General features: G+C 47.8%; 1 protein-coding gene across 1 annotated transcript in view; it reads left to right on the top strand.

The window, feature by feature from the left end:
• Positions 1-24,642, top strand: part of LOC119377749 (sphingomyelin phosphodiesterase-like) — a gene marked incomplete at its 3' end in the record, with an annotated part of 205,134 nt that extends 180,492 nt beyond the window's left edge. The window contains 1 exon segment of the mRNA XM_049411645.1: positions 24,555-24,642. Coding sequence (XP_049267602.1) covers positions 24,555-24,642 — 88 coding nt within the window.
• Positions 24,643-25,759: the final 1,117 nt, after the last annotated feature.

A 25,759-nucleotide genomic window follows, 5' to 3' on the forward strand; every position in this document is an offset into this window, starting at 1 on the left:
CTTTCCCTCACGTGTTTCCCTCTCATGTTCACGGCCTCCGAAACGTCAGGGAAGGGAAAATCCAGAACCGCGGGGAAACAAGTCGGGGAGAAGCTTCCATGACCAAACCAGTAACCCCCTGAGGAAGGGGCCGAATCGGTCCCGAAACGTCGGGTCTCGTCTCTTAAACTTGGCTGGAGCGATAGTAACCTCCTAAATTTGTGAACGTATATTAAATTTGTTCCCTGCTTACCAAAAAATGTTTATTGTCCAATTCTGATAGGAGGCCCTCCCACAGTTTTTCCTTTGGGTCTCCTTCTGAAAACTTTGTACCTCGATATATATGTTGTATACCGCGATTCTTTTAGTAAACTTGAACTTGAACTTGAACGTGCGCGACAGGACGTGCCTTGGTAGTTTCAGCGCAGCGGTGGCTGGTTCCCCGTTTCCAGTGCATCTCGTTCAATACAGTTTGAATGAGTATTTGCTGCAGTGCGAAACGCCAACGGGCAGCCTTCGCGCTGGTTCGCCAGGTTTGGCTACCTTGCGCCAATTAGGCTACTTTTTTTAGGCTGGTGGGGTAGCGAAAGTGGCTTGGCTACTTTTTGGCTACTTTCTTGTTCTTTCATTTTGAACAAAATTCGATATCTGGAAACGTGGCAGCCGCTGTCGTTCGAGTGTGCGATGTGAAAACATGACGGCCAAGGCGTGCTTAAAGCTCCCGAAATTGGACCTGGTACTTGTATTGCACAAAAGACTTTTTGATGCTTGGCTAGGTCTCAGGGAAAACTATTACGTGGGGCCTCATATAGCTGACCACCTATTGCTGAAAGCGACATTCCACCGCAATCGAGACTCGCGGCTGGTTATTGCCGTTGGCATATATAATATATATATTATATATATATATATATATATATATATATATATCAGAACTACAAGAAAGTAGTAAGAGTAAAAATTTTACCTAAGTGTGCGACCGGGAATTCGCACCAGCTGCGACCCGTCTCGTCGATCCGCAGTGCAGCGCATTAAACAACTCCACCACGCAGCATACGTTCTCCATCGCACTAAAGGCCACTTATTCAATACACCATTTCAGCGCTTGCGGTGCGCACAACTCTGACGTGCTTCAGCGTGGCAGAGGCTTGCTCACTATCACCCGCGAGGTGACGCAGAGGGCGCGCTTTAAAGGCCGTTGCCCCGCTCGTCTTTCGCCGGAGTTCAGATGCGCGCCTCCGTCCTGTACTTTCACTTTCAGTGCATGGTCACTCATGAGGGAGGGGGGGGGGGTTGTACATGTAGTGCTTTTACTGCAACGTTTGCGTTCAATCTATAGACCGCACAAATGTCACTTCACTCGCTGTAGCGGCCGCGTTTGCGAATTGAGTGAACTACTTGGACACGTGCAGCGCGCTGCTCAAACACAAACGACACACGAAACGAACGCAGAAGCATACACAGGACGAACGCGAACTAAAAGCTGTCACAGTTGTTAGTCCGCACTTGTCCTCTGTGTACATGTGTTCTTTTGGTGCGTCCTTTTTGTTTGAGCAGCACGCTGCCAGTGTCGATCTGCTAGCCTTATTGCGTATGACATTCCAATTGTTGCTATCGCATTCATTGATTTTCGCTTTCAGCGAAACATTTCTTTTAATGTTGCGAGAAGGCTGTTAGTTCTAATCGTTTAAAGAATAATTATCCAAGACGCGTGAAGAGAGTTTCATTTTTGCAACAGCGCAATAAACTTCGTTATTCTGCACAAAGTGATTGCTAAAGTGAACAGTTTATGCTTGTGTCTCAGAATTTTTTTGTAAGTGGCGGTGTTGTGCTTAATACATTTTCCCGAAAATGCTTTTGCATTTAGTCATTTCAATAAAATTCTTACAGCTGTGTTTGCACACGCCTGGCTACTTTTGGCTACTTTTACTGCGCTCGGCTCAAGTTAGCTACTTTTTTTAGTTTTGCTAATTTTCCGCCAGTTTGTTTCTTTTTGACCTGGCAACCCTGCCTTCGCCCATTCAACGCTCCATCTACGAGCTCTGTCTCTCGCGTTCCTGAAACTCTGTGTGGTAGTGTGTGTGTGCATGAGCAGAAGTGTAGCTGGCGAGCGTACACCTTGCCGTTTCTCTCCTCGAATGACGACGGTTTCACTCAGCGTATATCGAGTGCTGTTGATTATGTCCTTATTGATGCCATCTTTGCGTGGCATTCACCATACGCTGTGTTCAGGTTTATGCTAACTACTTCAGCTACCAGAAGGGTTTAATCTGTTCACTCAGATTAGTCGTCGGGGTGAAGATGTGCCATTGGGATCAACGTAGGTGCGCCCATCAAACGATGCGATAGCCATCAAAAACCAATAGACATTGTGCAAGCTCTCATTTATCAATGAACAATGATTATGTATCACTTATTTTATCAAGCTTCACTGGTCACGCACTTTCACAGAGCGTAACGGCCACCGATGTTTTTCCATCTGTATATGCAGTATGTAACAGGTATTGTCCACAATACCGATTGTCACTGGTAGAAAAAAATAAGGTATAAAAACCGTTAATATCTTTTATTACGTTGCATCCAGGCGTGATATGAAAGAGCACGAAAGCAAAAGGCCAGTAATTATATTTTACAGCACAAGAAGGCACATCGCGAACACGAAGACCAATCGTAGTAGAACAGCGCCGGCGAAAACAACAGACCAGACGAGGAGAAGGACACGTAACACAAGGCGCACTAACAACTGAAAGTTTATTCGGTATCTGCAGAGAATAAATACTGCCTTCACATGAATAAACAGAAGAAAGAAGGTTACAAAAGCTATGACACTGTATCACGTGGTCACTCCTACTGTGCGTGCAAAACGGTTCCTGAAAGAAATCTGACATCCTTCTCTGAAAGCAAAACAGAAGGCATGCTGACACGAGATTCCCCGAGCTTTTTAATCTCTAGGGCTTCAACAACCTCCCTTGTTAACCTGTCAGCTGACTTGTACATGACGCCAGTGCTTTCAAATCGAGGTGCGCAACCGCAGTCTCTGCAATGGATACCTAGATGCCCGATACCACTTTCGTTGTGTTGTACTTGTGCTCTTTTAATCTATCATTTAGGCATCTTCCTGTTTGGCCTATGTATGACGCACCGCAAGACAAAGGGATTGTGTAAACCACATTATCGGTGCACTGTACAAACCTGTCGCGATGCTTCTTAGTGCACACAGGTGTCTTACTTTCTGCGTTAACCGCCCGACACATTTTTGCCAGCTTGTCGGGTGCGGTAAACACCACCTTTACTCCCGCCCTTTCCGCCACTTTCTTCAAGTTGTGCGAAACGGAATGTACGTAAGGAATAGCGGAGACATTCTTTGTACCGCACAATTGTGCTGCTGCACGGTTGGCGTTAGCGCCTTGGTTCTTCACTTTTAGCATCTTTTCTGCAACGCTAGACAGAATTGCTCGCGGGTACCCCGCGTCTGTTAGACGACGAACCTGGTCGTCGAAACTACTTCGCAGCCGGTGAATGCATGATTTCTTTAGGGCATTGTCAAAGGATGAATAAACGATGCTACGCTTGACTAGCTTAGAATGCGAAGAATGAAACAACAAAACAGGTTTTTTAGCTCTTGGCTGGAAAGCCCAGCAGACGTGACGAGGTGAAAAATGAAGCCCTAAATCGAGGAAACGTAAAAAACTATCAACCGGAAGCTCGTGAGTCAAAACTAAAGGTGCCAAGCACTGACGAAAAAGTGCAAGTATATCAGAAGATTGCTTTTGCAAGTCTTCCTCGTCACAATCTAGAACAATTAAAAAGTCGTCCACGAATCTAAAAACACGTAACACATGAGTGGGTGTCAGGCGCTGCTGCAACAGTCTGTCTAATTTCGCTAAAAAGATGTCACTTAGTATCGGAGCTATGCATGAACCTATGCACAACCATCTTTTTGTAAACAGATGTCCCCTTTCCATTCTACATAAGTAGAACCAAGGTAGGTTCTTAGCAGCTCCAGGAACGAGCCTACTGCTATACCGGAAGCATTTTGGAATGAAACCGCCCCGTAGCTGTCAATGCATTCCGCTACGCTAGTAAGAAGAGCATCTTGTGGTATCGCGTAGTACAGGTCTTTTATGTCAATTGAAAAAGCATTCAGTTGTCTAGTCTCATTTTCTGCTAGAAAGCACACAACCTGCTCAGAATTCTTTACTTTGAAGGGATCATCAATCATCAATTGGTCTAAGTTCTGCTGCAGGTACAAAGACAAACATTTCTGCCATGCTCTGTTTTCTGACACAATTACACGAACTCCGGTTTATGGGTCTTCGCTGCAAAAAACACATCAAGACTTAGCGTCTTGTTTGACTCAATGGCAGTCGACAGCTTTGCGAGATTTAGTTTTCTACATAATTGTGAGGCTTTTGTTCTTATCTTACTCAGGCTAACTTCACTGACCTGCTTAAATGTTGAAGCCAACGCTTCGGACGCCTTCGAATGGTACACGGACTTAGGCATCACGGCAAAACCGCCTTCCTTGTCCGCAGGTAGCAGTGAGAGCGCATGTTCTTTCAGGTAGGAGACAGTCTTACGCACCGGAAAGTTCCTTTCGGAAGAATCACAACGGATTAGCACATCAACACCTTCGGCTGCACATCTTTCTTGCTCGGCTTCGGGCGCACGTCTCTTTTTCAATTGCTTTTTCAATTGACAAAAACACCTGTACTACGCGATACCACAAGATGCTCTTCTTACTAGCGTAGCGGAATGCATTGACAGCTACGGGGCGGTTTCATTCCAAAATGCTTCCGGTATAGCAGTAGGCTCGTTCCTGGAGCTGCTAAGAACCTACCTTGGTTCTACTTATGTAGAATGGAAAGGGGACATCTGTTTACAAAAGATGGTGTGTGCATAGGTTCATGCATAGCTCCGATACTAAGTGACATCTTTTTAGCGAAATTAGACAGACTGTTGCAGCAGCGCCTGACACCCACTCATGTGTTACGTGTTTTAGATTCGTGGACGACTTTTTAATTGTTCTAGATTGTGACGAGGAAGACTTGCAAAAGCAATCTTCTGATATACTTGCACTTTTTCGTCAGTGCTTGGCACCTTTAGTTTTGACTCACGAGCTTCCGGTTGATAGTTTTTTACGTTTCCTCGATTTAGGGCTTCATTTTCACCTCGTAACGTCTGCTGGGCTTTCCAGCCAAGAGCTAAAAAAACCTGTTTTGTTGTTTCATTCTTCGCATTCTAAGCTAGTGAAGCGTAGCATCGTTTATTCATCCTTTGACAATGCCCTAAAGAAATCATGCATTCACCGGCTGCGAAGTAGTTTCGACGACCAGGTTCGTCGTCTAACAGACGCGGGGTACCCGCGAGCAATTCTGTCTAGCGTTGCAGAAAAGATGCTAAAAGTGAAGAACCAAGGCGCTAACGCCAACCGTGCAGCAGCACAATTGTGCGGTACAAGGAATGTCTCCGCTATTCCTTACGTACATTCCGTTTCGCACAACTTGAAGAAAGTGGCGGAAAGGGCGGGAGTAAAGGTGGTGTTTACCGCACCCGACAAGCTGGCAAAAATGTGTCGGGCGGTTAACGCAGAAAGTAAGACACCTGTGTGCACTAAGAAGCATCGCGACAGGTTTGTACAGTGCACCGATAATGTGGTTTACACAATCCCTTTGTCTTGCGGTGCGTCATACATAGGCCAAACAGGAAGATGCCTAAATGATAGATTAAAAGAGCACAAGTACAACACAACGAAAGTGGTATCGGGGCATCTAGGTATCCATTGCAGAGACTGGGTTGCGCACCTCGATTTGAAAGCACTGGCGTCATGTACAAGTCAGCTGACAGGTTAACAAGGGAGGTTGTTGAAGCCTAGAGATTAAAAAGCTCGGGGAATCTTGTGTCAGCATGCCTTCTGTTTTGCTTTCAGAGAAGGATGTCAGATTTCTTTCAGGAACCGTTTTGCACGCACAGTAGGAGTGACCACGTGATACAGTGTCATAGCTTTTGTAACCTTCTTTCTTCTGTTTATTCATGTGAAGGCAGTATTTATTCTCTGCAGATACCGAATAAACTTTCAGTTGTTAGTGCGCCTTGTGTTACGTGTCCTTCTCCTCGTCTGGTCTGTTGTTTTCGCCGGCGCTGTTCTACTACGATTATGAACCAACTAGCCCAAAAGTACATTTTGACGAAGACCAAAAGTTCTTGTTGCTCTAAATCAGGATTTTCCAGAAGCTTCGTTAACAAATCAGTCTTGTCTAATTCACAAATCACTTAACATTTTTTGAAATTAATCATTATATCAGACAACAAAAGCACTTCCACATAGGCTTTCAAGCGCAAATAAGGAAAAGCCCCGCCACGGTGGTCTAGTGGGTATGGCGCTCGACTGCTGACCCGAAGGTCGCGGGATCGAATCCCGGCCGCGGCGGCTGCATTTTCGGTGAAGGCGAAAATGTTTGAGGCCCGTGTACCTAGATTAAGGTGCACGTTAAATAACCCTGGTGGTCGAAATTTCCGGAGCCTTCCACTACGGCGTCTCTCATAATCATATGGTGGTTTCGGGACGTTAAACCCAGATATTATTATTAAATAAGGAAGCTTTTCCGTGGCGGCGAATACAATATTTTTGGGCACTCTCTGTCAACATATTCTTTTGCACTTATGGCACAGAACGTGATAACCATAAAACTTTTTGCTGACACCGATAACACTAACGCATTGTGACATAGAACATGATAACCATTACAACCTTTTGCTGGCAATCGTTGTCAACATGACATTAAACACGTGTGAGTCACGACAGAACATAACCATAACGTTCAGCTGGAAATCCATGGCAACTGAGATTTCACGCTTGTGACCATAGGTCGGCAAAAAAAAAACCGGAGCTTACTTACTCAAGAAAAATATTTTGCTCCGAGAGCTCACTGTGACTCAGACTCACCAAATTTCTCTCATCCGGAGTACCTAAACCTTTTCTCGACGAGACTCACTCGAGCTCAAATTTTTTTAATTAAATAGAACAAAAATAACATGAGAAGGTAGGCTACATTATTTATTTATTTATTATTTATTAAATATACTTTCAAGGCCCGAAGGCACTACAGAAAGGAGTGGGGAAAACAATTACAAGTGCAGTTAACAAAAAAGAAAAAAAGAAATAAGTTACAGGGCATCTTGCACGGCGAGCTTGAAATCTTTTTCGTCCGTTATGCAGGCGATGGAGGCCGGAAGGTAGTTCCAGGCTGCGCTTGTCCTAGGAACAAACGAGTCATTGCACAATCCGGTGCGACAGGATGGTAGGCCACCTTATAGCGATGATCGGTCCTCGGTGAAATGAAACGAGGTGGATGAAATAGGGCGTCCTTCAAATAGCTGTTGTAATGATAGATTTTGTGAAAAAGGTTAAGGCGAGACAATGTGCGGCGCAACGAAAGGTCAGGCAAGTTTAGGGTGTTCTTCATGGATGTGACACTGGAATGACGTGAATAATTCGATAAGATGAAACGCGCTGCGCGATTTTGAATGGCTTCGAGAGTTTGAATGAGAATGGCATGAGTTGAGTCCCACATGGCGCATGCGCACTCTAATTTTGATCTTACCAATGTTTTGTACAGTGTTAGCTTGATGGACGATGGGGCAGAGGAAAAATTTCGACGCAGATAACGAAGCATGCGGTTAGCATTGTCACTCACATATTCTACGTGCATATTCCATGAAAGATTAGAAGATATATGAACACCAAGATATTTATAATTTTCAACAGATGGTAACGGAATGTTATTGAGGGAGTATGTACGCGAACAGTGGGTAGTAGTGTGGCGTGAAACTCGCATGCTCTTACATTTAGTAATATTAAGTGTCATGAGCCATTTCTTGCACCATTCATATATTGCATCTAGATCGCGTTGGAGGTTAAGATGATCGGCATGGCTAGTAATCTTTTGGTAAACTACGTAGTCATCTGCGAATAGTCGGACTGTTGAGGAAGAAACACAAGAAGGAAGATCATTAATATAAATTAGGAAAAACAGTGGGCTTAAACGGACCCTTGTGGTACACCAGAGGTTACAGCGGAATTAGGTGAACAAATATTGTTAGCTGTCACATACTGGCTACGGTTAGAGAGAAATTCTTTAATCAATGCAAGTACGTTGGGGTCAATATTGAGCTGATTAAGTTTGAAAATAAGTAGTTCATGTGAGACGGTGTCGAACGCTTTAGCGAAATCTAAGTATATGCAGTCAGTATCAAGTTCAAGATCTGCGTTAATAAATATGTCGTTAGTAAAACACAGCAACTGCGTTTCGCACGAAACTGCTTTACGGAATCCATGCTGATAAATACTAAAGAAGGAATTAGACTCAAGGAAATCTATAAGGTGCGAGTGTATTACATGTTCCACTATCCGGCTATCTCCCCAACACGAAGAAAGAGGCCATAAGAAGAAAAATGGAAGCAAGCAAAAGATAGAAAAAGAAAAACAATCAGCTGAACTACGTACATTGCAACATGTGTCGTACAACTTAGCACTTGCAGTCCAAGGGCAGAGTCTAGCACATAGACGGCTGTGTCACATGACACCTCGAATGCAGTCCACACAGCCAGTCTCCCACACAAGGACATATGACATGACTATAAAGTATTCTAAAAAATCAGACCATCTCTCGCTAAAGGGGATTATGAGGCGATGCGTAGCAGTGTTTCGGCATGTAGAGCCCGCGTTCCAGAGGGGGAGTGGTGAGGGGGAAAAGGGGAGAAGGGAAGTCGAGAGGGGGTGGGGGAAAGGAAGGAAGAGCGGGAGGGAGAGAGGTAGTGGAAAGGTGGGTGGGAAAGTGGAGAGGAGAGGGGGAGAGGAAGTGGAGAGTGGGAGGGAAAGTGGGAGGGGAGAGGGGAAGTGGAGAGGTAGAGGGGATGGGGGAGAGGGGAAGTAGAGAGGATGTGCGCATGCGCAGCAAGGGTGGTCACGCCGCACACCAACGTCACGAGAACATACTCCGTTTAAAAGCTCCGCTGGAGAGGCGGTCTGCGTGGCGGTCGCGAGAACTAGTGGCGCTGCAGTCACGTCTAGCTCCCGCGGCTGGCGGCTCGCGCTTGTGATCGGCGCCGGCGACGTACGAGCGCACGTGGGTTACAGCTACGTCTGCGCTTTGTTCGCTCGTCATTTTTGCGACTGTTCTTGACCAGGCTTAGCGTCTTGTACGAAGACACGTGCATGATATACGAAGTGTAACGGGGACAATGTCTTATTCCGTGCCTTATTCGCGCCTTAAACTTCAAATATGTTAAACCAACAAGCTCAGTCTGCCATTCTTGCATCGTATATTTCTAGTTCATCGGGCTCTCTTCTAAGTGTTTCCAATCCCAGCACCACAGTTGCGTGGCGCTCCATGTGTGTGTTCCTTAGCTTCGTCCGTGTCTTATTCGCGCCTTAAACTTCAAATATTTTGGCCCAAGGAAGTCACGGCAACGCTGACAAACGACCGGACTGCCCCGAAGAGGTCAACCTTGTGCGAAACGACAAAACATGCACAAAATGTGGCTACGCGTTTCACAAGAATCAGTACTGCCGAGCAGAAGGCAAAAAAATGCCCCACCTCCCCGAAGGGAATCGTGAGGAAATGCGAATGCATTTCTTGCGCCGAGAGTACACGGCGTAGTAATTTTAATGGCCTAAAGGTGGACACATCGACGCGCTCAAGTGTCTCCCTTTTGGGCGCCTCTTTCAACGAACGCTTCCAACGTGCGTTCGTAATCACCTCAGGGTTGTTGCCACCGCCTTCAATGCAGCACAAACGCGTTTAGAACGTGCTGTTTTCAGGCTGTGCCAAGGCAGCACAAACGCTACAAACGCGTTTCAAACGTACTGCATTGAGGCGGTGGCGCAGGGAGGAGAGAGAGCGAACGGCGAGAGAAGGAGCGGAGAAGCACTGCGCCTACCCTCTCCTACACTCTGTCCACACACGAGGGAGCTCCGCCGAGCTCCTACGATCCGACCGCCCTCACACGCCAGAGCGCGCTCCTCCTCTCCACTCACTCTCCGCTACTCCGCCCGCACCACCTGCTCCGGTGGCTAGGGGCGAGGATAAGCGCGCGCGCCCGCAGCTGTTGCTATGGGAGAGGGAGTGAGAGCGGAGAGGCGCGCGGACAACGCCGGATGCCTTACATAGCCTGACTAAGAAATGCATTCGCATTTAAAAATGCAAGCAGTGCGGGAAACGCAACCACTTTGCGAGCGTCTGTCGGTCAAAGAAGCCGAGCAAGAGGAACGCGACACAGACGAAGACTCTAAAAGTTGACAGGCTAGAGTGCGAAGAAAACTACCTTCCTAATGCTGTCTCGCCGACCCACACGCAAAAGAGTGGAGTTTGGAAGGCCGAGATTGAGATTGAGGGCAAGTCAGTGCTCTGCAACTTAGACACCGGAGCGAACTGTTCAGTGATTTCGCTCAAGCAACTGAAAGCAGTTACAAGCACGCAACCGGAATCAAGCAACACATTGCTTAACACATTTTTTTGGACAGAAGAAAAAAGCAATAGGCAGAGTGACCCTGCAAGCTACAAGCAAACACGGATCTGCTCAGGCACATTTTTTCGTTGTGCAAGAACGCGTGCCAACAACTCTCAGCGGTGAAGTGTCTCAGAAGCTAGGACTCATCCGACTTGTGGCCACGCTCACAACGGCAGAGAGCCAACTTTATGAAGTGGCAAGACCATTCGCTGATACATTCAAAGGCCTCGGTGAGCTACGTGGTGTGGTTTACCACATGAACCTGCACAAGGGATTTCAAGGCGTAGTCAAGACCGCCCGCAGCGTTGCACTAGCTCTCCGTGAAAAGGTCAAGGCCGAATTAGACAGAATGGAAGCAAATGGAGTTCTCGCGCCTGTCACTGAACCGACTGAATGGACAAGTCGAATGGTAGCTGTGCTAAAGAAAGACAAGATAAGGATATGCTTGGATCCTGTCGACCTTAAGAAGGCACTCAAACGAGAGCACCACCACATGCCGACGCTTGAGGACGTCGTGACCAAAATAGACTCTGCCAAGTACTTCTCTACGTTGGACGCTGCAACAGATTTTGGCAAATCCAACTTGACAAGCCCAGTTCATACTTATGCACCATGAGCACGCCATACGGAAGATACAGATTTCTGCGGATGCCATATGCAATTTCACAGCACCTGAAGTCTTCCAGAAAGCAATACATCAAGTACTTCAAGGTCTTTATGGCGTCGACGTAGTCATGGATGACATACTGGTATTGGGGTTCAACCAAGAAGGAGCACGACAGACGCCTGCGAAATGTCTTGCAGCGGTGCAAGGAAGTAAATCTCAAGCTTAACGAGGCCAAGTGTCACTTCCGCAAAACCGGAGTACGCTATCAGGGGCGTAGCCAAGGGGGGGGGGTCAAAACCCCCGAAATTTTTCAGTTTTGCTTGCGTATATATACACCGCACATACAAACAAACGCACGAATATCATGAAGTATGGTTGAACCCCCCCCCCAAAAAAAAATCACAGCATATCCACGGAGTGAATGATGATGAGTGGGCGAAGCTGCGGAGGTTCATCGGTAAACCGTGAATCTTCCGTGAATTCTGCCCAGTACATCATCACCGACGTGAGATCGGGCGCGTTTATACTAAAGGTTCGATGAGTTATGACGACTTGCAGCTCACTTTAATTTTACATGTACGCTGTGAATTTTCATTGTTTAGAAAACCATTGCTTTAGAAAACATCTGGCGTCTTTCGTTAAGCAGCTGGCGTCTTTTCGTTTTGCTTTAGAAACATCTGGCGTTCTTTCGTTTTGCTTTTACAAAACATCTGGCGTCTTTCGTTGGTTTATTTCATCATCAACGGCGTTTTGAACAAAATTTTTATTGTTTAATCACGCACAGGAGAAATCTCACCAGCACTACCTTGGAGGTAAAGAAGGCTGCTAATGGGAATGAGAGAAAGAAAAGTTTTAGCTAACACTTACACTTCTCTACACGTTTCCTACTGGAACATGCCAATGGCTGCTAATGGGGAATGAGAGACAGAAGAATTCGGCTTTTAGTTAACGCGCACGCTGCGAATTTTTATTGTTCAACAACGCACAGGAAAAATCTCCCACCGGCACCACCTTGGAGGTCAAAGCGTAGGACTGGTTACGCACTACGACTACTACGACTACGACTACGAGGGACGAACGGGTGCCGCCTTAAGGAGCTTCGCCCCTAAAAATTTCTGGCCACGCCCCGTACGCTATCTAGGGTTCAGGCTGACCGACCAAGGACTCTCACTTGACCCGAAAAGAGCAGAAGCGATCCTCGCAGTTCAAGTCCAGAGAACACCAAGCAACTAAAGACATTCCTGGGAATGCTAAACTTTGTTGCCAGATTTATCCCGAACATGTCGGAGATAAGTGCACCACTGCGTGACTTACCGAAGAAAGACAACGCATCGATGTGGACAGACGCGCAGCAACAAAGCTTTGAAAGCCTGCGAAAAGCCTTGTCACAAGCACCAGTCCTGGCATACTACGACAAGACACAGCCCATCGTGCTACAGGCAGATGCCAGCCAACATGGAGTAGGAGGAGTCATCCTGCAGAACGGACACCCCTTGGCTTAGTCTTCTCGCTCACTACAGAAGCACAAGAGAAGTATGCACAAATATAAAAGGGGATGTTAGCCATTGTACGTGGATGCTCCAGATTTCACGACTATGTCTTTGCACAGCCAAGCATCTCGGTGGAAAGTGACCACCGCCCACTCGAGGCGATCTTCAAGAAACCACTCCACCAGTGTCCACTAAGTCTACAAAGGATGCGACTGACACTCCAGAAGTATTCCCTTCGGATAATATACAAACCAGGAAACGAGATGTTTACAGCAGACGCCTTGTCTCGGTTTCCGTCAAAAGAGAGGTGCCGGAAGAAGAATACTTCCAACTAAATGTCGTACAAGAATTGTCAGTCTCCACCGAAAAACTGCAGGAGATCAAACGTGAGACAAATCAAGACACTAACCTTTGTACCTTGAAGAAATATGCGAGTACCACATGGCCAGAGGACAGAAGGTCAATCCTGAACAAATCCGAGTTACTGGCCGTACCGTGACGAGATCCATGTCGAAGAAGATATCCCTTCCCATCCAACCGACTGATCCTTCCCAGCAGCATGAGGAACGATGTCCTACACCTCCTACATGCAGCCATGGAGGCGTAGAAAAGATGAAGCAACCTGCCAGAGATGTCATGCTTTGGCCTGGTATGTCAGCCGACATTCAAGAGAAAAGAGATCGATGTGCACTCTGCAGGCAACATAAGCCCAGGAACCAACGACTGCCGATGCTGAGCCACGAAGTTCCCGAACTGCCCTGGCAAACAGTTGGCATCGATTTTTTCTACCACGAGGGAGAGGAATATGGGATCGTTGTCGACTTCTACTTGGTTTAGTTTGAGATTCGACGCTTAAAGCACACGACTGCTGAAGCCGTCATTGTATTCTGCCAAGTAGTCTTCGCTACTCACGGTCTTCCTCGGAAGCTCATCAGCGACAATGGGCCACCGTTTAACAGCCACAAGTTTGCTGAATACATGAATCAGTGTGACATCGAGCACACCACATCAAGTCCGTACTATCCACGTTCCAATGGGATGGCGGAACGAGCCGTCCAAGAGGCGAAGAAACTTCTCAGCAAGACTGACTACGGGAGAGCGGGGTTTTACAACGCCCTACTAGAATGGAGAAACTCGCCAAGGGACAAGTTGCTGCAATCGCCAGTTCAGCGCCTGATGGGAAGAAGAACAAGGACACAGCTGCCTGTGCACACCAAGCTTCTAGAGCCTAAGACAGTGTCTCCCAAGTAGGTGACGGCAAGACTGAAGGAGATCCGCCAGCGACAGAAGACGTACAACAGAGGTACAAGAGACCTAGCACGTCTACATCCTGGGTCAGAGGTCACAGTGTTCAACGGCCGCAATTCCGAGTGGCACCCAGCGATTGTAGTCTCCGAAGACCCAACACCGATATCGTACATCGTGGCCAACGAAGATGGGGAAGAGTTCCGCCGCAACCGTGAGCATATCCGAGCCCACAGCTCAACAGCAACGACATCACCAAAGCCCCCGGAACCACGACCCCAACCACTAAGGCGAAGTACAAGAAAGCGCCAAAAGCCACGACGATTTGTTGGAGAGTACTGAAGCAAGTCGTCTTCTTTCAGGAAAGGAAAGGAGATGTGGCCTGTGGCGTCGCTGCGTGCGTCACCGACCTCGCTAGCGCCACTAGCGCCATTCCCCTTCCTCGGCCATACACTGAGTGAATAAATGTTCTTTTGTTGTCAGCTATCAACGCGTCCTGTTTGTCTGCGCGCTGGCTCGCTCAGCGTCTCACAATCGGAAACATCCATACTACGTGAGTTGTTTCTACAGCGTCTTCCACCTACCGTGCGAATGGCTCTTGTTCCAGCTCTGGATAAGACTGTCAGAGCTGGCAGAAATGGCCGATGACATGATGGACACTACTCCGGCAGTCATAAACGCTGCCCACTATCTCCGGTTTCCAAAGCAGATTCCCTTCGAAAAACGGTAAAAGATATCGCAGCTGAAGTCGCCAACTTACGTCGGCAATTGCTGAGAATTCGCGACTTTTCTCACGTTGCCTGCTCAGCAACGGCCCCTCCACCAGCCTGAGCACCGCTTTTCATCTCAGAACACATGCTACTATCACCGGCATGTTCGTGCCGCGGCTCGCAGATGTGTGCCATCCCGCTCATGGCGCATGGGAAACGCTCAGGCCGATCGTCAATAACAGCGGCGGGCGATCAAGGCCAAGCATCCAGCCGCCTCTTCCACATCACCGATAAAACCACAGGTCTTCGCTTGCTGGTGGACACTGGAGCAGACGTCAGCATAATTCCGGCGTCCAAAACGGACCGGCGTCTCCGCGAGAAGTCAACTCCTTTACAGGCGATCAATTCTTCTGTCATTTAAACTTAGGGACAGAAGTGTCTGACCCTTGATCTCGGTCTCAAGAAGAACTACAGTGGTTATTTTGGATAGCAGACGTACGCTACGCAATCTTAGGCGCCGATTTCTTGGCATTTTCATGTGCTCGTGGGTATGAACCGCTGTCGCCTGGTGGTTAGCTATACCGGCTTATCGGTCAATGGTTTTCTGTCACACGCTATGACCCTAAACCCCACCTTCGTGAAAATGCTTACGTCACCATATACAGCTCTGCTCAACGAGTTTCCGAAGATTACAACGCAGTCTCCAATGGATAAGACCCCCAAGCGCACTGTGACCCACTGCATCGTTACCACAGGCCCACCTATTCACTGCCACCCTCGCCGACTTGGCCCTGATAAACTTCGAATTGGTCGTAAAGAGTTCGAGCATATGTTACAGCTGCATCATTCGTCCATCATCAAGCTCGTGGTCGTCGGCGCTAGACATGGTTCCCAAGAACAATGACTGGTGGCGCTGTGGTGATTATCGGGCTCTCAATGCAGTCACCGTTCCAGATCGATACCCGTTACCCAATATTCAGGACTGCACTGCCTTTTTAACCGGCACAACAATATACTCGAGGATTGATCTCGTGAAAGATTATCATCAGATTCCCGTTGAGCCTTCTGACATTACAAAACTGCAATAATTACCCCAATTGGGCTTCAAGAGTATTTACTTATGCCTTTCGGTTTGAGAAACGCAGCTGACATTTCAGCGTTTTATAGACGAAATCACAAGAGGCTTGCCGTTTTGTTTCGCCTATATAGACGATCTTCTCGTTGCCAGCAAGGACGCTGAAACGCACAAGGCACATCTACGTGAGCTTTTCATTCTACTGCGTGATCACGACCTTGTCGTCAATGTAGAAAAGTGTCAGTTTGAAGTCTCGGAGATAGCTTTCCTCGCACATCACATCACTAAAGATGGCATCACTGATACCTGACAAGGTTCAAGGTATCATCGACTACCCGCCTTCCAAGTCCATACGTAGTCTGCGACGTTCTCTCGGACTGGTCAATTTTTATCGCTGCTTCATCCCTACATGATCTACACTGCTGCAGCCTCTGGAAGCTCTACTATCGACTTCGAAAACCGAGTCAGCCGCACTTGCCTGGGACACGGTCGCGGATCAAGCTTTTGCCACCGTTAAGACAAAACTCGCCCAGGTGACCCTCCTGCACTACCCTGCTCCCACTAGAATCATGGTGGACGCTTCTTCAGAAGCAGTTGGAGCCGTTCTTCATCAATGGATCAATGGTGCATGGGCACTTCGTTTCTCTCAAGTTACACGACACTGAGCGCCGATACAGTACTTTCTGGCGGGAGCTCCTCGCGGCCTACCTTGCGGTGAGACATTTCATGTACTTCCTTGAAGGGCCACAATTTGCCATTCTTACCAACCACAAGCCACTTGTTTCGGCTTTATGTTCCTGCAGTGCCACGCACACTGCTAGAGAACTTCGACACCTTGCTTTCATTGCCAAATTCACCACAGACATGCGTTATGTAAAAGGCAGCTTTAACAATGCAGCGGACGCTCTCAGTCGTATTACCATCAATGCCACGACAGGCACCACCGACCTTTCATTGTCTTCGCTCGCGGAGGCACAGACATTAGACGATGAGCTTCCACGACTTCGATCCTCTACTTCCCTCCGACTGAAAGAAGTCAACTTTCCCGACGACGACGTTGCGCTCTGGTGCGACATTCACACCACTGCACCGTATCTATGGGCCTTCACATCTGCGTCTTGTTGTTTTGACACCCTCCGACACCCTCCGCATTGCCATCCAGGGTAAGATCTACTCAATAACTGGTCACTGATCGCTATGTCTGGCCGCCATACGCGCTACATTCGTTGATTGCGTTCGCAACTTGCACAGGTGTCAGCGTATCAAGGTACAACGGCACACCAAGCCTCCTGGGAAAATTCCCTCTCCGATGCCTTTCGAACACCATTCATGTGGACATTGTCGCGCTTTAACCTCATGTTGGGGATGTACAGATTTGCTTAGGTGTATTGACAGGTATTACGTGGCAGCAGAAAGCACAGGACCGGGTTGATTGGCGGAACATGGGAGAGCCTTTGCCTGCATGGGCGTAGACAGCTGATGATGATGATTGACAGGTACACTAGTGGCCTAAAGCAGCTCCAATGCCTGACATCACGGCAGAACCAGTTGCTCGTACCTTTCTTGCTACCTGTATTAGCCGTTTCGGTGTACCATCAACAGTGACTACTGATCGAGGCGGCAGTTTGAGTCAGCGCTTTTCACCTCTGTCACATCTCTACTGGGTTGTGCGCGCATTCGCACAACTGCGTATCATCCAGCATCAATGGCATTGTAGAGAGACTCCATCGTCATCTAAAAGCAGCACTCGCCTCGCAGCCTCACGCCGAAGATTGGGTATCTCACCTCCCCATCGTGCTTCTCGGCCTTCGTTCATCACTTCGGCCAGAACTTGCTTGCTCTGTAGCCGAGATGGTTTATGGCTGCACACTCCGTTTGCCTGGTGACCTCGTCAGCCCCGTTACTACGCAGTGTTTTCGAATCCATCTTCTTTCGTCCGCATCTGCGGATCTTCATGCAAGACTTGCGCCCATCACCAACTTCAGCTCACACTCAGAACGATGTTTTTCTACCGGCAAACCTACAGACATCTTAACACGTTTTTGATCGTGTTGATGCGTTTCGCAGTGCTCTTCAGCCTCGCTATGACAGTCCTTTCCCAGTCATCAAGCGTTCTGAACATCATTTTACAATCCTGCGTAATGGCATGAAGACACAGTCAGCATTGAAATGATCAAGCCTGCACCTATTCTGACAAGCTGTGTTTGATTATTTTTCTTTCAGTGCCCCACGGCCACTTCTCTGCAGGGGGGGGTCATCTGTGGCATACTTTTGTTCTTCTTCTGGCACGACACACTTGGGACATGAACTGGTAGTGGGTAGTCTACTGAGGAGAAGAAGAAGTAGTTGGAACGGTACGAGAAATACAAGAAAAATACTCGTGCATAATTATAAAATGTGAGTAAATGACATACAGTCGAATTGATCGGTCTGGTAAACTCAGCTGTCTGGTCGGATCCAAATTTCAGACTTTATTGTGATAGCACGTTTCTCCTTCCTTTTTTTTCCTTTGTCACTTTATTGCTCTTTATCTTAGTAATTTTATTTCTACTCCAGGGTAAACAAAATGTAATCATTAATAGACCCCAATACGTCTTCTTGGCTAATCCCCCTGATGGGTATGTGCCAATCTGGATAGGCACAAACAAACGATGGCGGAGATGCAATACCCCTTGAGGGTTTTCGCCGTACATGTACGGCAGAAGCTTCCTGGTACCAAAGTGTTTCGTCGTACATGTACGGCATAGCGTTTTATTTTTAACGCGCGTCTTTTCGATCATTTTTCTTGCCTTGCATGTGCTGCCACTTCGGGAATACGTGGAAGTTTTTTCATGTGCGGACGTCTCCCCCGTTGTTGCTTTTTTTATGCTTCGCAAAACGGCGCGCTGCCTATCGCTTGCGCAGCAGAGCGCGCCCACGGAGTGGTTGGTTTCAACGCGCGCCTTCTTCGATCATTCTCTTGCTTGGAATGTGCTTCCACGCTTCGGGAATACGTGGATTTTTTTAATGCGCCGATGTCGCTCCGTCTTTTCATTTATTTTATTATTTTTTCCACAGCGGATCGGCGGCTTTCATTGCGCATCAGAGCGCGCGCATGCGGTGCGGCTGGTTTCGGTTTCGTCCTTCGGGTGTTTTCCGCTTCTTGCGCCCGCAAAGCTGATGGCTGTTTGGTTTCTAATCTCTCAAAGGGTACCGCTTGTTACTTTCTCGTTTATTGCTGTCCGGGGTGCGATTACATCTGTTTCCGTGCGGCACTAAATTACAAAACGACGCCGCCGTGATTGCGTTTCCTGTTGTGGGGTCTCGGAAAAACTAACCACGTCTTGTTGGCGATAAGACGAAGGAGAACTGCAGCTTTTTCACTCGTCTTGCTTTGCGGATGGGCCACAACCATAGAGTTTTCTTCCGTGCGCTCACTGACGCAGTTCGCTTACGCTATGGAAGCGCGCGCTGGTTGCTCTGCTGCCGGTGAGTCGAGCAGCGATTCTTCCGATGCGGACTATTCCCTAAGTGCCGAATCAGAATCTGATTCATTGGATTTCAGTTTGTCAGACGAGGATAATGCATAATTTTTATTTATAAAAAAACTATCAAGTTTTTTTTAGGGTTTTGCTTCATTTAACTACGAATAACAGTGCGTATAACACAACACAATGACTTTTTTGCCACTTTACGGTCACGAAAAAAAAATTTTAGACAATTTTTTTCTCAAATTAAGCGTCTAAAGAATGTATTTCAGCAATAAAAATTACACATTTTTGGACTGGATTTTGCGAAAAAATTCGACCTCAGAGGGTTACTAAACCGCTGTGTTTCGGAACCGCGTTTCAGAGTGCTACATCCTGATTGCACTCTCATCGTGCAATTAACTGGCCTGAGCACACTAGCAACGGCTGGTTGCCAAAGCCACTCTCCGAGGCAACGAGTAATTAATCACGACAATAACGATGCCGACTGCTAGCGTTGCGGTAGTCTCAGTGCAACGGGGCTTCCACTGAGATATTGTTGGAGACTCTATGGTAAGTGAAATGCGGCGTGCGCGGTGATTCCATTTGCCGACAACGCATTATGTGACTCGCCTTTCGCGTCAGTGTGTGGACGTCTCCTCGCCAGCGTAGGGCTTCTTTCAAATGAACCAACGGCGGTTCTACGCCACCTCCTGCTTCGAGTGCACCGGCACTGACTAACGAAACGGCTGCAATAGGCGCCGCAGAAAGGCAATGACGTCGACGGGCGAACATCACACAAGTGGGAGCTTTGGTGCAGCGAGAGGCGCACCAGTGGGAAACGGAACGCCTTCGTGGGTTCACGGCTCGAACTACGAACCCCGGCTACTACATAGAAATAAAAAGGTGGTATTTGCAATAATTGTGACGAACCCTGCCAATACCCTGAATGGTTTACCTTTATGGAGGCAAAAACCTTAGGTGCCTCATTAAACAAGAAATGTTCACTGTCAGCGGCGACGCCAACGAGAGTGCTGCAAATAACCATCACGTCGTCAGCGGCCGTGTAGAACTCTGAACTCTGCCTCTGGCGATTACAGTGAAGAGACAGTTGACTATCTCTGGCTTGTTTACGGACGTTGTTCGCATGCTCGCGCATGCGGTCATTAGCGCACCGCCCGTTTGGCCGACATAGTAACGCCCGCAAGAAAGAGGTATCTTATACGCAACACTATCACAACATTCAACATTCTTCTGGTGATGCTTCTTGCTACGTCTTTTCGTCTTGATCTCTCTATTTACTTGCTGACACAGGCAATAGAACGGTAAGGAACTGCGCGATTGACGGAACACAAGAAGAAGTAGTACACTTTTACATCCACTTTTTGAAGAAACGAAAGTGCTGGGCGTACCAGAGAAAAAATTGGCCGCGTATCTGCGTGCTTCGCTGCAAATGTCGTCTAAAGACGATAGAAGAGGCGCTGCATGAGATATAGACGCCATCTGGCAATACGTCGGGAAACATGAGTGCTGTGTTGCGGGCTGGTAGTCCCGGCGCAGCAGCAGGCGAAGACCGGCGGTGACCAATGCGACCGGCGGGGCGCCAGCCAGCCCGAACACGCGGTTTGGCGCGAAGCGCTGAAGCAGAAGAAACGTCCGCACTCAACGAGTACTCTCCACACACTCTTTTTTACACGTCGCCTGGGTAAAACAGGAATGCCAGAGCGGCGCCCCATGGCATTCGTACAGTGCAATACAGAACCGAAACCGAAACACAACAATGAGCTCGCGCAGAGGGCACGGAGGAAGGCAAGTTTCAGAGCAGTCGCATTTTTAGCGCAGCTTAAGAAACTAGCGTCTTTAGAATTGCGTATGTATGCATTTTCTATTAAAGGAACACACCACTTAATACTTACCTAGTGATGCTGCGCCTCAGATATGCGTAATGTTTGCTTTTTCATCGACATGTACACAAGTATGAACCTAGTCAGCCGTTCAATATGGCTGGTCCTTGGGCAAGAGGTTCAACTTTGGCCGAGTGGCTGAATCGAGGGACGTGCCGACAAACGGAAAGAGAGACAGACCAAAATTTCTCCGTTTAAGTATCCCAAGAAAGACTATCGTCTTTAAAAAGACACGTGATATTTTGGAAGCGGCAGTGACTCGAGGCGTGTCCTGATAAATGCATTAGTGAACCCTCCGTTTATCTGCATAAAAGAGTTGGCATTTTTAGCGTAGATAAAGGGCTTTACTATGGGTGTGTGATATTGTCCAGAGAGCTTGTGCGCATGTACGTTTTCTGAAGTGGAAGATTTATGCTTCAATAAATTTCAGTTGTTAGTCTGCGCTTGTCCTGTGTACTTCTTCTTGTGTACCGTCAATTGCGCAGTTCCTAACAGTTCTAATGTCATACCAACTAGCCCCACAACGCACTTTACTTGACACAGGCAACCACCTTATTTCTGGCAGAAAACAACAACCTAACGCCTGCCCTGCTGACCACTTTCTAAAGATTATGTGCCACCTTGTGCACATAAGGAATGACCACTACTTTTTCCTGCGGGTGTATCACTGATCGAACAGCTTATGAGCACTTGCTTTTAAAACCAGACATGAGGCTTTCCGCGATGCTCGTCAAAAGCGTTCTTGGAAAACCTGCAAACTTCAGGCGTGCCACTTGAGTACGAAAACTCGCTTCACTTGGTGGTCCCAAGACCTCTCAAGCGCCGCCTTCATGCAAGCCCTTGCAATACCGCGCTTGACACTTTCCTGTCCGATTGAGCATTTCTGGCCTCGGCGCAGGCTAATCATCATTTTTTCTTTCTGTTTCCTTGATATTGTGGTGGAATTTATATATGCGGACTGGAAGAATAAAACAAATTTGGTTGTTAGTCCGCGCCGTGGTTTGTGTCCGTTCTTCGTCCCGTCTTTTAGCGTTGTGTTCTACTGTTAGACACAACAGTTGTTTACAAGTATGGACCAAAGCACTCTGACGCCGACTGCTTGTCTGTCGCCCCGTCGACCCGCCGGCACAGGACGACCAGGATCATGCCTGCTTCTTGAGGACCAAAAGTGCCGACTTCGCAGAACGACAGCGAGCCGACCCGGAAGTTAAGGACCTTGTGGAATACCTCGAGGGCAAGACCGACGTTGTTCCGTAGGTATTCATGCGAGGAGTAGCATTGTTTTTCTTATGAATGGCCTTCTCCTAAAGAAAAAAAACCCGCATTTCCCCGAAGGGGAGTATGAGGAAGTGCGAAGCACGGGGTGATGCTATGAGAGGGCGCGCGACTAAACTGCAGAGCCGAGCGAAGGAGACGGCAGCGAGAGAGCACGCGCCAGCCGACCCACGGAGGTCTGGCCGTTTTTAAGTGCAAAGCACTTTTACTGATGATGATGATGATGATGATGATGATGATCTGTCTTCCGAACTCGTTCCAAAGAACCCGCAACGCGTTCACTTGTTGGCGGCGTTGCGCACGCCCGAGATGGGCTCAGGTTGTTGTCGAACCACAGTCGATCGCACACCGCGCAGCTATATCCGAAGCTGCGGTCCAGGAAGTCTCGCTGGAAGCGCGCGTCCGGCCGACAGAATTCGAGGGCCCGCGCTCGCTCACGCATCGCGCGTCCCCGCGCCAGATCGGCTTCGGGGTGCTCGGCTCGCTTCGCACGCTTTCGTTCGGCGTCTCGCCGCCGGCCTTCATCACCACAGGCAATGCGCGGGGCGCGCGCAGTCACGGAGCGGAGGGCGGAGCGCGCGTAGTCACGTGGGCGTGACGTCGCTGCGCCGTTGCTACTGACGCTCCTCCTCCTCTCCGCTCTCCGCGGCGTTGCTATGGGACGGCGGATTCAGGTCGCTTATAAAGTGCATTCGCACTTAAAACTTCTCGCCACTTGGAGCCAACCACCTCCTCGTAGTACCCCAGAATTACTTCAAGAGGCCCTGCAAGCTTTGCATGACGACCCGATGGCTGAACACCTTGGATTTTCTCACACGCTGACGAGGATGCAAGAAAGCGAGGTGCATTGGACTACGAAGTTCTCGGCGACGGCATTACGAGCTCGCACTGAGGCCATGCACGACTGAAGTCGTTCGTGTGCACCTTAAGCTGTTTGATTGGCGCTAACGAACCCGACGACATTAGTATTTCCTGGCCTGATTCTTTTTGTCATGTTACCTTTTAAGCATCGAGCCGATGCTCCTTTCATACGGCGGCATTGCCATGCCCTTAGTTCTTTATTTCAATGTTACCATTACAAGTTTCCCGGCGCAGTCCCCAGTAGTGTAGGGGAAGCTTCCCGATTGTCGTAGAATGTGATTGTGCACACGACGCGAGCAGTTGAGTCCTTGCTCAGACCAGCGATACCGCTTTAAGGTTGAGTAAGGCATGTACAAAAGCCGCCCCGATCAGACTACCGACGATTGTGTTCGACGCTATCGCCGTACTGAGTGTGTCACTTCTTTTTCTAGGCACATGTCCGCCTAATGAAGTGATTTAACACCCTCCGATGGTTCTAGTGGTTATGGTGTTGGGCTGTTATCCCGAAGGTAGCGGTGTCGAACCCCGGCCACGCCGGCATCGTTTCTATTGTGGAAAAATGCTAGAGGAGGAGGGAATAAAGTTTATTGTCAAGGCACGTTTTCTTAATTTATGTGCGCGTTAAAGAACTCCAGGTGGTCAAATGTTACGACGTCCTCCCTACGGTGCTTCTCATAATCATATCGTGGCCTTGGGACGTAAACCCCAAAAATTTTTAAACTCTTTACCGCTTGCTTGCTCGAGTTTGTGTTATTCACCGTCATGACTGCGTGATAATTTATTGGCGCTTCTGAAACCTCGAAGGTTTTTTTTTTTTAAAGCAGCACTATAACACCACTGTAACATAGCGCAGCATATTGCATATCAACTTGCGATCATTGCAATCGGCTGAAAATTTTATGTAATTATATAGGCTCAACGTTTCTCGTCAGGAGATCTATCTTGAGCTGTTGTCGGTACCAATTCCGCAGTTTTTAAAAAATACTATTGCACCTTGTTAAATAATATTCCTTTAGTATGTGGAAACTTGAATTTGTTATAAAACTAATGCCTATTTTGTGCTCCACTGCGACAAGCAGGATCGTGTGAACCTTCATATATAAAGAACGCATGCGTGAGGGATAAGTGAACAAAATGAATAAACAAGGACATATATACTAATGAAGAAAAGGGGAGTGAACACAACCATGAAGCGCTACAAGCAGATCACGGTGCCGTACGCTGTTGCGGGGAAGTATGCGGACCACTTTCTTTTGGAGGAATCAGCAATAATTATTTCACTCGTAGCCTCGTACCGAGGGTTCCATCTTGGTTCCTGTGGTCAGAGTGTCCTTTCGGTTCGTGCTCTCTCCGACACCCGGCTCGTACAATTAGTTGTCTGAACTTCGCTATTAGCAGGCGCTAGGCGCGCGTAGGACACTGTGGTTGAAAGTGGCGTTTTTGAATGCAGGTGGCTTCTGCTGGATCCAAGAGACCCCGCCGAACAGCTGGCTTTTCTCGTTAATGAGCTTCAGGAGTCCGAGATGAAAGGCCAAAAAGTGAGTGTTTTTCGGAGAAGAGTTTGCATCTCTGTAATTTTCTACGATCAATTCACATTGATTGAGAGTGGTATTCTGCATACTGGATATATCTTTAGGTGCGTTTAAAACACTGCTACAGGGAAAGAAAGCTAAGCTTCATGAACTCCTTAGTGCATGTTAGGATTGATGAAATTTTTATAATGAGTGTCACTACAAAAGCTCGCTACTAGAGTCTGGGCTCCAGACATGTTTTATCGTTGCAGATATTACACATGAGAAAGAGGGCCTGCTTTCTTTGGCTGCCCGAGCTAAGCGAGCACTCCGATATCGCGACTACAGCATCTGCGACACTTTTGAGAACAGTGTCCTTTCGCGTTGAAGAAAAATGTGAAATATGTTAGCGAAAATATGAAGATTTTATGAAGTGTAGTGCAATGAAAGGCAAAAAAGGGTCCGCCACGGTGGATCAGTGGTTACGGTACTCGGCTGCTCACCCGAAGGTCGTGGGTTCGATCCTGGCCGCGGCGGTCGCATTTCGGTGGAGGCGAAATGGCGGAGGCTCGTGCACTGAGCGATGTCAATGCTTGTTATAAAACACCAGATGGTCAAAATTTCTGGAGCCCTGCACTACGGCGTGCTTCATAATGAATCGTGGTTTCGGGACGTAAAACCCCAGATATATGTATAAGGTAAGAAATGGAAATGTACGTCAACTGCAATCAATACACCAATGAGTGCGTGCTGAACCCCTACAAAAAATGTACCAGCTTATCTGGCATACGTTAGCGTCCAAACAACACAGCCATTCTAGAAAAGAGGATAACTTATACCCCTGTCACACGGCAAATCTAATGTCATTTACAACAAATGACATGAGGTGAACTTAATGTCATTTTACCTGCCTGCTGTCACACGACGAAAACAAATGTCATTTTAAAATGATGACCATGACCTTAGCCCTCCTGAGCCGTGACGTTGGGAGAAATAAAAATCATACATGTATCCTCGAAAATAATTTTCTATCACTAAAAGCTGCTCGAAGAATATAAATGCAGCCGTTTTACAGAACTTGCCAGAGGTGTACGACACAAACGCAGTCAAGCCAAGAACCAATAGAAAACCAACATGGCCGACG

Source organism: Rhipicephalus sanguineus, unplaced genomic scaffold (genome assembly GCF_013339695.2).
Source record: "Rhipicephalus sanguineus isolate Rsan-2018 unplaced genomic scaffold, BIME_Rsan_1.4 Seq562, whole genome shotgun sequence".
NCBI classification, from domain to species: domain Eukaryota; kingdom Metazoa; phylum Arthropoda; class Arachnida; order Ixodida; family Ixodidae; genus Rhipicephalus; species Rhipicephalus sanguineus.